This window comes from Trifolium pratense, linkage group LG1 (genome assembly GCF_020283565.1).
Source record: "Trifolium pratense cultivar HEN17-A07 linkage group LG1, ARS_RC_1.1, whole genome shotgun sequence".
Taxonomy (NCBI): Eukaryota; Viridiplantae; Streptophyta; class Magnoliopsida; order Fabales; family Fabaceae; genus Trifolium; species Trifolium pratense.
In genome coordinates, this window is record NC_060059.1 from 32324845 (window position 1) to 32339385 (window position 14541).

The window sequence follows — 14541 nt, forward strand, 5'->3', positions numbered from 1 at the left end:
ATAATCACTAAGTAGAGATGCAATTTTGAATAGTGAGAGCATTTTGATCATCATCATAATACAATATGTCATAGTTAAGAGCTTAACAACATTCAAGGTGTTTATTAATGAGGAGAGGTTCAATGTACTCACTATCTTCGGTTGTTAAAAGATAGTCATTGTATCAACATATTTTTTAAGAGAGTTTTCCTTCCGTAGCAAAAGTTTGGAAGCATGCACAAATGCATCATTATATAATAACAGTAATAGTGCAGATGAAGCTAGTGACAGAGTAGTCGCAGAAGTGACGAAGTGAACCTCTTCTATTCGAACCAATTGTTGTTGGTTCTGAATAGTAATCAATTATTGGTGGTTCTGTATAGGAATGAAATTTTATGATCATTAACTTTAAAAACATAATTGATAAAATCAACTATGATAGAAGAAAGTTTCCTTTATTTGTTTCAAAACATTTGTGTGGAACTGGAAGGTTGAGGGATCATATATTAGGAACAATTGCAGGCTGAGTCAGAGTTTCGGCAATTGACTTTAGCTCGTCCATTATCAATCTGTAATGCTTCAGCGTATTTGTCATCGGAGACAACAGAGAAGTAAAAATTGTATGCGGTGTCGAGACAAAGGAGTGAAGATGATGCTTCTTGTTGTTGTTGCGCCATTGATGTTTGTGTTTATGGCTGACTTCTTCCTCTCAATTTATTTTTTATTTTGTATATTTTTCATTTTAATTATTAGATGAAAAAAAAAACTGATGTGGCAGCTGAGTCACTTAAGCGACTTGCCACGTCAGCGTTGATTTGGTCAAAATTAAGTTTTTGCAAAAGGGGATAAAGATAGGGGGGCAGAACTGCTATTTTGAAACATAGGGGGCCAAAATCACAACTTTTTGAAACTTAGGGACTAAAAGTGCAATTTAGCCTATGATAAAATTGAACTTTTAAATTGATTAAGAAAAAATTAAGTTTTCGAAGTTAGGTGAAAACTTACGAGTTTAAGTGATATTATTGATTTTATGGCGAGTTGAATCGTGTGAACTCATTTTGACTACCAATTTTTATTGAAAATGGTTTTAGTTCCGATTTAACACGAAATTCATACTTAAAAACGTATAATTCATACCTAACAACCTTGGATACAAACCTAATAGTTTATTAATTTATTGAAAAATAAAAAACAAAATGGGATAACGGTAGCAGGTAGGTTTAAAATTTTGTTTAAATGGAGTTCTTATACCACTGAATCTTGCTTCATAAAAAAAATTAGTTATGCATTATGCACTCTACCTTTCTCCTATGCTCCATGCAAACGTCAGGACCATAGCTTCTAAACTTCATCGGAGTTGTTATGTTTTTAATGTTGTTTGTGCTTTCTTTGATTTGTAATTGATTGGATTTTAAGTTAAGTGTATTATATTTTGTCCAAGTGTATTATATTTTGTCCCAAAAGTTGCTATAAAGGTAACTGAAGGAACCCCAGTACAGTAACCAGTTAATCAATGTAAACTTAAGTTGCTCATTGGTATTATCATATGATTAATCAATGTAGAGAGAATCTCAGTTAATTGTACAGAGACATAATTACACCGGTATATAAACTTAAATTTCAATATGCAGAAAACTTGTTTCATATGATACGGCCTTATGAGTTGTTTTAATTTAATTTTCTAATTCAACTGTTAATGAAGCTCAGCTTTTCTCAAGAGTACGTTAATACTCTTTAATGATTTTTTTTCTTAGCCGTTAGTTCTATTGCATTATTTTATTTGTTACTTCAGAGTTCAAAGTAATACTGTCATCGTGAAAAGGCCATATGTTAAACATCCTTTGTCTGTGTCATACAATGTTCTCTTAGAAATTAGCTGATGTGGCATACTTCTTATTTTCAGTTAGTGAAAAACATACTGAGTTTGAGAATGACAGTCACAATAATCTGTCAAATGATGTCATTGAATACTCTGTCAAATGCTGAATACTATACGGAGTATATTAAGCTCAAAGCAACAGAATCATCAGGTTTATACATTTTAGCTCACTCTGGTAATTCTACTATTTGTCTAGCTCGTTTTTTGGATTCTAGATTTTGGATTTGTGGGTTTCTTGGCACATGCTTAGTATTTCCTCTCTATCTTTTTCTTAAACATTGTCACAACCTAGGGATAGAATCTAATTTCTAACCAAAATGGGCCATTCTAGATGATTATACTGACTAGCCACCATAGATATGAGTAGTATACTATGTATTCTATCAAATATATTTCCTAATTCAAGTTGCTATTTTCATCCTCTTTTCTTTTTTTCTTTTTTTGAAACAGCAAACATTTTATTAAACCTCTAAATCAAGGCATAAGATATGCCAAAGGAGGGAACAAGGGATACAAATACGAAAGAAAGACCGAGAAATTGGCGAGACAGAGCCAAAGAACAGAACAAAAAAACACAGCAGGGCATAAAAGCACCATCGCTGCCTACAGACTCCAAAACCAACCAACATGCTAAATAAAAAGCAGCACAGCTTTTTATGTACTTGGAGTTGGAGATTGAATTGCTTTTATCACTCCTTGCACCTTTCTTTCTTCATTGCATTTATATTGACGCGCAGCCCCAATATTTGCTACCCTGGAGATTATTTCTTGATAATATTGTGTTGTTATGTTCTGTATAACAGATATAATCCCATTTTTATGTTGAGACCTAGGAGTTTCGTATGTTAGATATCATATGTCAATCACATAATAATACGAGTTGCATAACATCTATATTGGTGAAGAGGATTTGAGTAAATGGCCTATTTCAGGTTCTTGCACAAGCAAGGAAGATACAGTGATTACTTTTCTGGGTTTTCAATGCAATCACTGAAAAAAAATGTCAGACTTCCATCACATACGGAACTATAGATCATTGAACTAAATGTTTGACAAAAGTAACTGAAAATTATATATTTTACTAACTTAAAATTTCTATGCAGGGTCATTAAAAATTGTGAAGACAGTTCTCATGAAGGTTTTAAAACAATTAGTAAAATGTCTATGTTGTTAAATTGTACTGCATAATACGACAGATTGATGCCTGCATATCGACGACATGCAGTTTGTGTTAGTTTATCTGTATTATTACGGAAGAAACATGAGCCAGGAACGTTTTGTGATTAACTGTAGAAATTTTCTCTGATAAATAGCTTTCTGTCTTACACCTTGCTAAAAGATTGATGATTTACGATCAATCGCCTTGAGAGCTGACACCTAATATTGTCGTCTATATCATAATCAATTCTGAATTCTGTTTAACTATCGTATTGTGAGGTAAGATAGGAGTTCTTAGGATATATTTTCAATCATCTAAACATTGGAGGCAAGAAGGATTCTGTTTGAAGAATTTGATTTTGTTTCACTTGGCTAAAAAAGTTTCAGGGGTTTTAGAAACAGAAACACGCTGGGTTTTTTTAGTATTAGTAACATCCTTACATTTGTGACCCTAAAAATAGAAATCATATTTTATTTTTTTTGACAAACAGAAATCATATTCTTAACAACAAGGTGAATAGGATAATAGAGATAATAAGTCAAAAAAAAAAGGATAATAGAGATAAAATAGGTCGCATGATTCTTTTAAGTGAATGAGTCTAAACCCTTGGATTAAAACATATCAGCGGTTATTATTTGGTGTCAAAATAAACTTTGACATTTGGTGTCAACGGATCCTGACTCTATTTTTAATATTAAGTAAACTTGTAGAGTCTATAAATGGGTTTCACATGGACAAAATGTGTTTGCTTAAATTCTATCATGACAATATTGATTAAACTCACAACAATGCCTGCATATAGCATATAATATTAGTAACATATCCTTATATATTTCTAACCCTAAAAACAACTAGTAATATTTTAGTCTCTTGTCCAGACAAAAATAATAAGTTGAGATGCATATTATCTAACCACTGATGATTTATTTATATAATTTGCAAACTAATAAGACCATCACTGCAACTATGTAGTTTAGAAAAGTAGAAAACTTCTTGATAATCAATTTCTAATTAAGATGAAAAATCAGATGCAAGTAATAGTACACTAATCAATACGTGAAACTTTTTTCAATAAGAGCTAAATACCTGTCAAACCAGTACATTTACTTGTCACCATAAGGTCTAAGGTGACCAAACCCCTAAAAGAATGGATCCATACTCCCAAGGGTTGGAACTTCCTTTTGTTATTAATCAATCTAAGTTGTTACATAGAGATCAGATGACATCGCGATTTTAGAAAATTGAGAACTCAAAATCTCAATCATCTGATCTATATCAACAACTGAGATCGACAATTACAATGGTTGCGGATCACAGGGAATCTGTTTCCTTAAAGTATCACTATGACCATACAAAAAAATGGTTGAATGATAATGTTCAAGATCTTCAGTCCTACATTTATGGCCACAAGGCCGCTAAGACTATTTAAAAATAAATAAATTGGAAGTATTTTTCTGGATAAAAAAACATTGCCCTATTCAGAAAGAATATATGATGTTTGATTCTTTTTCCCTGCTACATTGTTTTACTTCTCCAACCTAACGATCGATGTAGCAGCTAATGATTCCATTACTCAAAAGAAGGATCAAAACTGTTTTAATAAATTAACATGTATTAATCAAGTGCAGCTTTATTCCTTCGACTAGTTATTGGCTTTGGTAAGCCATCAAAGATTGGTTTTCCGATGGCTGCACTTGAAAGGGCCTGTAAATCTGGTTTCCATGATGGCCAAATGGATGAGGAGCCGCAGTTATCCTGATCTTGCAAACAAGATGTACTGGATGATTTCCTTACACCAGATGAACTTTCAGTTTGAAAACCATCCCCCATAACCATTGCCACAGGCGAACTTGATTCAGAATCATTTGCCGCTGCATTTCGGCTGGCTGCTTTCTGTCTCAAAGCTAAGCCCTTTCCTGTTCTTGAAGGAAGGGCACCATTGCTGCTATTATCCTCCCTCAGAATCAACTCCGGTATCCTAGTAAAGTCAGCTACCGATTTCTGACGCCTCTGGGCAAACTTGTCATTCCATTTATCAGAGCTAAGTTCGCCGGTTTCTGAAGCTGGTGAAGTATCACCCTTATCCATAATCTCTTGCAAAATTACATTGACCAAACTTCTGGATTTTCGTTGACGACTCAGGGGCCGTCCACACATGGTAGAATCGTTTTCTGAAGAATTAGAGAGAGCTGGAAGTCCATAATAACCCTGTAATGAACTCATGGCAGGGGAAACCTTCCGGTCGTGAGACTTTACTTTTATGGACTGAAATGATTCAAGCAGCTCACGGCTCGCATCATCAGGTGGTAGGTGAGTCGAGATACCATTTCTGATTGAATGATGTTCATGGTCATTAGTGATTTAAAATGCTAATGGGAAATAAATAAATCATACAGCAATGATGATATCAAAAAGAAATCATGTATAGTATAAACAGGGAACATTATGATGCAACACCGTCCTGTTTAGCAGTAGTATAAAAACCTGTTGAAAACATTTATCTGGAAAAATACAGCTTATAATTTCATTCTAGTTCTAGATGCATTCTTAGTTTCTGTCTCAAACTTTATATTCTTGTTTGTCACTTTTTATGTACTGCATGACCAAGACATGCACTTAACTAAAGCACAATAAATAACTTATCTAAATATTGCACTATGAATCATGCTTAAGTGTCAAAGTATCAAGTAGAGATAAACATACGCTGGAGTAGTTGAACCATTTGATAAACAAGGAGATGGAGGATGCCTTCCAGGTAATGGAATTTGAACTGTTTGAAGTGCAAATATCTGATGGTCTGTAACAAGATTATTCATCCTTTTGATGTCTGTAGCCTACAATTTCATAAAGCATTGAGTTGACGAAATCACACTTCATAACAACTCAACTTGAAACATAAAAATCAGTACATGTCTTCCTCATATCGAAAGTGGTGGAGGAGAAATGTAATCAACCAACAATGATACTAACATACAGGTATAAACACTTAAGCAAAACCCAGAAACAAAAACAAAGACTTCAGCTGTATTAGTGCATGTTGTGATTCATAGTGAGTTTGACTGAATCACAATATGTGTCGTAATTTTAGCAAAAGCTACACATTCAAGTTTCAACAAAAACACAATGCTATGTGATTTCGCCAAACTTGCCATATACACTTATGGCCTGTTTGGTTTGTTTATTTGAGCTTATCTACAGGCATTAGTTTTCTTCAAATTATTTTCATAAGTTCTTCAAGATACCTTATGAAAACAGGTTATAGAATATACGGAAAAACAAGTTAACTTAACTTGTACATAAGTGCTTATCATGATAAGCGCTTGTGGTATAAGCTACAAGTAAGTTGTTTATCCAAACAAATTTCCTTTCAATTAATTTTTTCCTACATATGCATAAATGATGCAACAAAAAAATTCCAAAAAGCAATTATCATATCAGAAAAAGCCTGCACCCACATGCTCCATCACCACCACAACAAAAACAACAAAGATTGCAACAACTTGACTCAATAGTCAATACAATACACCATCATTTCATACTTTCTTGCATAAAAGAGGAAAAATGCTACACCAAATTATTTTTATTAAAATAAAAAAAACCCACAACAAAAATTATAAAAAATATTCTTTTTTTTTTTTTACTGAAAATTATAACATAACATTTGTATATAATGAAACTTGATACATAAGATAACGAAATGAAAAAGAAGATACCTCAACACCATATTTGATTGCAATGCCAACCAAAGTATCAAATTTTGATACACGATGTTCAATGTAACCAAGTCTTGGTGGAGATGGTGACGAAGAAGAATGTATAGTAACTGAATCTCGATCATAATCACGCAATAATTGATTCCCATAATACCCATTGATATTCTCGTTCCAATTTTCCCTTTCCATCATGATTTCTTCCAAATCAACAATCCAAATCCATTTGAATTTCACATGTTAGAATTTGAATCAAATTTTGGGGGAATTTGAGATTAATGCAAATTGAATCAAATAATGTTGAAAAACAGAGTAACGAATTGGATTGAAGAATTGAGATGAATGCAAATTGTGAATGGATCTGATCGTGTTGTTTGTTTGTTTGTTTGTGTTTCTGAATTTTGATCAGCGTTTCGTTCTAATTTCTCGGGAAAATGGAGAAGGAAAATAGAAAACTTTTTCTTGATTCTGTTTATCTGTTTTTTTTTATTCTCCTTTTTATTATCCATAGTCAAAGAGGAAAGTGAAAAAGAGTAAGGCTTTTTTGGTAATTATAATTAATTTGGTCAAAACAAAAATAATTAGAATTAATTACGTAATTAAGGAAAAAGAAGAAAAGGGTGCGTCGTGGCACAATGAGAATTTGCATTTATTTTTATTTATTTTAATTACGATTACAAATTAAACTTACTCATACTCCCTCGGGCAACTTTGATTTAATGGTGAAGAATTTATGTTAGTATACTAGAGATTTTAGGTTCAATCGGCTCAAGTATCAAATCTATCTAATTTTCCAATTCATTTAGTAGATGCAGAACACATGGCCAGAAAACAATTCAATGGCTAGTATTTAAAATTTGAAAATAAAATATAAATAGATATCCTCTGTGGGCAACTGTAAAGACTAATCCCTCGAATTTTGTGAAATTTAAGTGGGCGACAAACTCTCCTAAGGGTGTGTTTGACTGTGAAGAGAAATTGAGAAGAGAGAAAGAGGTGAGAGAGAGTATGAGAAGATAGAAATAGGTGAGAAATAAAGTAAATTTAATGTATTGTTCGGTATAAGAGAAAGAGAAGAGAAATAGAAAAGAGAGAAATACAATGATTTTGTGAAATGACAATAAGAACCTTATATTAAAAAATATAATTATTAATAGAGTGCTTAGTTTAATATTTGTGAGTGTTGTTGTAATAAGGGTTATCGTGGAAAAAAGTTGTTCTATTGTCTTTCTTCCCATATATGAAGAGAAATGAAAAAGGAAATGAACCCCATGTTTTTGGTTCTCTCTTCTCTAATTCATTGTTGCTCCAAACAATAGAAAAATACACTTTCCCTGCAAACTCTCTCTCATGTTACTCTCTCGCCCCATATTCTCTTAAAACAAACAAGCCATAAGAGTTTTAATGTTGATGTTTGCTCAAACTAGAGATTGAATCCACGACCTTATTATATTTATATATATATATATATATAAAGGAAAATAAGAGAAGATTTAAGGCACGACTATGAGAAGAGGCTCCCCTTAAGTCCTTATAAAAAATAATACTAATATAAGCAGGAATTGAATCTAGCATAACAAGCCCAAGCATGAAACCAACATCATGGCCTCTAAATGCAAGGCATCAGCAAAAGAGTTTGCTTGATAGTGAATGTGATTGACATGGATGGTCCAACCTGAAAAATGAATAAGAGGGATAACCTCATGGATGAGAGGTTGAAGCTGGATGATGGAAGTAAATTGATTGTTGATCATATTGACGACATGAGTCAATTGTATTTTTCTAGCCATTTGGCAGCCAAATAAAATACCACATAACTTTTTTTTTTACGCAAAATACCACATAACTCTGTAAGTATTAGTATGGTTGTTGCATAAACATACGAGAATTACTAGTTTATAATCATATACCTATTGGGAACGATGACGGGATGCTGATTTTCTCATTCTTGATTATTCAAGAACCTTAAATCTTCTGCTTCGAGAAAAAGTTAAACTTCAATTTTGTAAATCAAAATTTAGCCGGGTATACAAACCCTTAACCCTATAATACTATAAATCAGTGAGATGGAATCTTTTTTCCTTCCTAGTAACCCCAAGTATGATCGTTGAAATTGATGGAAATACTTTGTAAAATACATCATGAACTCTTTATTCACAATGTGCAAGCTGGATGATGTCCTTCAATGTAATTCTTCCAAATTTTCTATTGTTTGTACAAGTCTTTCAAAAGGTTAAGACTCTTAAATTGAGGTAAGTAAAACAATATTCTCAATATATTCTAATAAATTTTATGTCTTTATATCGTGTGATCGTAGGTAATTGATATTTAAGGATGTACCTATGAAAACATCTCAAGAAACTGAGAAAGTCATCAACACATTAAAATTCCTAGAGATTTCCTTTTGCCACACTTAAATTAAATGTACAATTAGTGATCCAAGACTTTGCTCAAAACTTAGCAATTGATCAAGACATAAAAAGAGTGGTGTATTAATGACACAGGGTCAATTATTTGTCGACAAGTACGAATACTAATCCACAAATAAACCCCTCACTGTGAGAAATTTTAAGAAAAACAGATAATGTTTTGTTCTGGTGCGCTTGCTAGGCGAGCATTGTTAGCATCCAGCTCAGTTTTGCTCGCGAGGCGAGCTCAAAGTGAGCAAACCTACTTTTCTGCCAACAACAATCGCTAATTGAGGCACGATGCTCGTTAAGCGACAAAACACAGGACAAAGTTGTTTTTGCAGAATTTGAAAACAGTTTGCATTATTAGAGAGTTGTGTAATAGAGCAATTTTTGTGTGGACAAAAATATTCAATCACTTATTTTAGTCGCACACTCAAAAATTTACAAATTATATAATTATTTAAGAAATTATATTAATTAATTATTAATTTTTTTTATTTTCTCTTTTTTGTGTGTGACCAAAAAATATGTCCAAATTGCCGGATTGATTTAAGAATTTTTTTTTTTTACTAAAAGTAAATATTCATTCATTCAAATTGAAACATACATAGATCATTACAAATTCAAGATTGCTAAAAACTGAAAAAGGTGAATCTACAAACAATCTTGCAGCACCTAGGTTAATAGCATACAACGGCATCATGAAAATGCCTACAAATATAACAAAATAAATGTAACCGGAATATTCATACTCCCGGATATGCAACGTTGATATCAAAATCTTCATCAGATCTGTAATGAGTTGAGGTGATATGTCAATATGAATCAACGAAACACGATACCAAAACGAAAAACCAATATACGCCGCACAAGGCGACGATAAACCCAACGTCGCACAAGACGACTACAAACACAACACCGTACAAGACGACGACAAACAGAAAATCACGCGAGAAAAAAAATTAAATAGATATAAAAATCACTTATTTGAATAAAAAAATGGAAAAACAATTTAGAGGGGTGATTTTGGGTCAAAAATTAACCCTAAAACCACTCATCTTTTGATGGATGAAGAGGAGAAACTAGGGTTGGATGAAAATTGGGCGGCTGTGAGAGAGAAGAATAACCGAAAGTCTTGCCTTTAAAATATTAAAGAGTGGTACAACATTATTGGCAAATATTGCCAATAAATTTGCATGCTTCATGACTTCATCCTACAAAAATTTTATGTGTAGTTTTAATCGCTGTTGTTTAATCAATATTTTAAGAGGACTATTATTGGAATATCATAGTAAACAAAAATATGACCCCGTAACTCATCCACTCTATGCACGCACATCAAAACAGCTAAAAAAAATTATTAAAAATATTAAATAGTGCATGTTGCTGTATTTTTGTTTGTTACTTTTATGTTCACATTACATTTTTCATATTTTAAATAATTATTTTACTAACATATAGTACTGTTTGCCTAACTTTTTTTCTCTTCTTTTTCCATAGAAGTAAGAAGCTAGGCCTAACGACATTTTTTAAATAAATAAAAAACAAATTTTAACCTTTTTTTAAAAAAAATAAAATTTATCAAACAACTTTAATTTTAATTTTAAAGCTATTATTTTTAGCTTAATTATTAAAATAGCTTCTACACATAAAAAATCTGGGTCAAGCAATACCTTATAAGCTCTGTTTGGTAAAAATAAGCTATAAGTTAGCTGATAGTTGAAAATCTAGCTTATAGCTGATAGATGATAGCCGGTAGCTTATCGCTGAAAATCTAGTAGAATAAAATTAAAGTGTTTGACAAATTTAGCTATTATAAGTACAAAATGACATAAAACTACATGGTTAGTGGACAATATTTTTTTTTTATAAGTGTTAGTGGGTAGTTATTACATAATTTAAAAAAAAGTAAATAAATTAAACTAATAAGGGTAAATATGAAATAAAATGAAAAAGTTATAAGTTCATAACACTACTTGAAATAACATCTCAAAAAAAACTATAAACAACTCGTTACCAAACACTTCACATTTTTATCCAACAAATTTTAAGTTAATCCAATAGACTATAAGTTAGGTTATTTAATTTACCAAACACTGCCATGATATTATAAAAACAACTCAAATCTCACCATGTAAATGTGTAAAATCCAAATCTATTATACTAGTATTGTGTATATAATATTATAATGCTATAAGATCTGAACAACATGTGATCTGTTATAAAGAAATCAAACCTCATCTCTTCTTCTCCTATCTCTCCCGTTCCTTCTTAAATTTCCTCTCCCACACCAACCAACCACCACAAAAAATGGACATACTCAACTCCATGCTCTTCGTTCTCTTCACCTTCATCTTCCTCAAATCCATCCATTTCCTTCTCTCAAAACACAAACCACCACTCCCACCAGGTCCACGTGGCCTCCCCATCATAGGCAACCTCCATCAACTAGGCCCAAACCCCCACAAAACCTTAACCAATCTCTCCAAAACCCATGGCCCAATAATGTCCCTAAAATTAGGCCAAATAACTACCATAGTTATGTCTTCACCAGAAACTGCCAAATCAGTTCTTCAAATCAATGACCAATTTCTTGCTAACAGAAAAGTACCTGATGGCATGAAAGGTGCTAACCACCATAATTATAGTTTACCATTTTTACCTATTTGTCAACGTTGGAAAGATTTAAGAAAAACATGTAACAACCTTTTATTTTCGAATAAAAACCTCGATTCCAATCAAGCACTTCGAAGCCAAAAGATTATAGAACTTTATGATGATATAAATGATAGTGCTAACAAATTTGAAGCAGTTAATATTGGAAGATTGGCTTTTAAGACAACTATTAATATGCTGTCAAATACGGTTTATTCGGTTGATTTGATTCAATCGAGTGATAAAGCCGGGGAGTTTAAGGAGTTGGTTACGAATATTATGAAGGAAGTTGGAAGACCTAATGTCGCCGATTGTTTTCCGGTTTTGAAGGTTTTGGATCCTATTGGGATTAGAGGAAGGGTTGGTGAGTATTTTGGGAAGTTGTTGGAAATTTTTGGTGAGATGGTGGATGAAAGGTTGAAGATGAGAGAGTTGAAAGGTTATTGTGGGAAAAGTGATATGTTGGATGCTATGCTTGATGATGAGAATAATATTGGGGAGAAGTACGAAGAAAAGATTGCACGTTTGTCTGTGGTATGTTTCATTTCTTGAATTTTATTTTGTACATTTTTATGATGCCCTGACACTTTAAAAACCTTTCAGTATCATCAATCCAAAGTGTCAAGGTTAAGTGTCAAGCAAGGTTTTTAGTTAATTCTTCTATGTTAATGTATCTAGTCTAATATAAATCAGATATATTAATTATGCAATGAACATAAAAAGATGAATTTTGCTTATATTTTTGTTGGGAGTCCGGTGGAGTTCGGAAGAAACAATGGGGTCAATGCTTCAGGACCACGGGAGACACCATTAACCTAATGAGAAGAATGTTGGATTTATAAGAGATGTAACTCATTAATCTAATGCTTTAAGTTTTTGGTCGAGATATGGTGTCTTCCTCTCTTATGGTCCTGGAACATTGACCCTATTATTTCTCCCGAGTTCTTCCAAACTTCCCAACAATTTTATCACAGATGTAGTAGTAGTACAATCTGACTTTAGTTTAAAGAAAGAGTTAAAGAAGATAAGAAACAAGTGGCTGTGATCCCATTTTTATGGATGATGCCCAATGTAATGAGGAAGTTGCCTCTAGATTTTCTTTCCTTTAATGCTACAAAAGTACAATTATTGCAAACAAACAATTCTATAAGTTTAATGAAAATGGAATGGTCCACATTCAAAATTTCAATTTTAAATCTAATTTGTGTATACACGAGCTTAGCGCATATCAAATGTCTCTGTAGTCTTTTATCTTATGTGCATCTACTTATGGAATGTGTTTGTATTTTTGTTGTTAGGACTTGTTTGTAGCAGGAACTGACACAGTAACTTCAACAATAGAATGGGCAATGGCTGAATTACTTCGCAATCCAAAAGTTATGTCAAAAGCAAAATCAGAGTTAAACCAAATTATTGGTAAAGGAAATTTAGTTAAAGAATCAGACATAACAAAACTTCCTTATTTACAAGCAATAGTAAAAGAAACTTTTAGATTACATCCAGCAGTTCCACTTTTACTACCAAGAAAAGCTGAACATGACTTAGAAATTAATGGCTATAAAGTCCCAAAAAATGCACAAGTTTTAGTTAATGTTTGGGCTATTGGAAGAGATTCAAATACATGGGAAAATCCTAATGAATTTTTGCCTGAAAGATTTTTGGGGTCAGAAATTGATTTTAAAGGTAGAAATTTTGAGTTGGCACCATTTGGTAGTGGGAGAAGATTATGTCCTGGATTACCATTAGCTATAAGGATATTATTTTTGATGTTGGGTTTATTTATTAATTGTTTTGATTGGGAACTTAATGATGGGATTAAGGCTGAAGATATGAATATGGATGATAAATTTGGACTTACTTTGGAGAAGGCTCAAGCTTTGTTAGCTGTCCCAATTAAAGTAACATGATCATTATCATGTGGCAAAATAAATATTGTATTGTGTTTTATTTTATCATAAGTATTGTATTGTTTTATTTTATCATGTAGTGCTTGTAATGTAGTGAAGATGTCAATGCCATGACGTCCAGATAATGTTAAAATGAATTTGAATTTTCCACGTGAATTAGTTTGTAGCTACTACTAGCCAGTATAGTTTATTCATTCATTCTTTAATTCAATGATAGTACAATAATAATCGATAGAAAAATGTTATTTCAACACAAATTTTCAAACATAATATTTGTATTCTAAAGTGATAATTAATTTGAGACATAGTATTTCAAATATTTAAATTATTTAAGATAGTTCAGACTTCAGATAGCATTGTCAAAGATTGTTCCAAGAATAATTCTCTACTATTTTCTTCTCTTTTAATTATAATTTTTACTATTTTTTTTTCGTCTTCTTCATCTATCAAAGAATAGTGGTTTAGCGTCAATTTAGGCCCAGAACCACACCTTTAAATCTTTTTTCATTCTCTGTTAGTTAAATAATTAGTGTGAATATTTTCACATATATTTAGCATGTCTCTTCCATTTATTTATTCTGTGATTTCGTCTTATTGGTGCGATGTTGTTTGTTTTCCATCTTGGTGTTGTGTATCTTGTTTTTCTGTTTTGGTGTGATGTTCATTTGTTTTAGGTACGTTGAATGATTAAATCTGAATGCATGGATATTCTTGACACTTTAATATAGTTAAATGTGTAAGTTTATGCGGCACTTGTGGTTCTCTTTGGGCACTGGTTCTTCGTGGATTGGCTCTTCATCGGTGGACCCCATTTCTCTTCGTGATCATTTCGTTCAATTTA

The 14541-nt window shown here is 32.3% G+C and overlaps 2 protein-coding genes across 2 annotated transcripts; one reads left to right on the forward strand and one right to left on the reverse strand.

Moving 5' to 3' along the window:
- Positions 1 to 4263: 4263 nt before the first annotated feature.
- Positions 4264 to 7240, reverse strand: LOC123902637 (lysM and putative peptidoglycan-binding domain-containing protein 1-like). Its single transcript, XM_045952407.1, has 3 exons — positions 6731 to 7240; positions 5721 to 5851; positions 4264 to 5346 (listed from the first exon to the last, which is right to left on the reverse strand). The coding sequence occupies exons 1-3, from the start codon at positions 6920 to 6922 to the stop codon at positions 4632 to 4634; spliced, it is 1038 nt and encodes a 345-aa protein (XP_045808363.1). The 5' UTR covers positions 6923 to 7240; the 3' UTR covers positions 4264 to 4631.
- A 4032-nt stretch (positions 7241 to 11272) lies between these two features.
- Positions 11273 to 13856, forward strand: LOC123898193 (geraniol 8-hydroxylase-like). The gene is made up of 2 exons (XM_045949088.1): positions 11273 to 12327; positions 13092 to 13856. Exons 1-2 carry the CDS (start codon positions 11449 to 11451, stop codon positions 13698 to 13700), a joined length of 1488 nt encoding a protein of 495 aa, XP_045805044.1. The 5' UTR covers positions 11273 to 11448; the 3' UTR covers positions 13701 to 13856.
- The last annotated feature ends 685 nt before the right edge of the window (positions 13857 to 14541 follow it).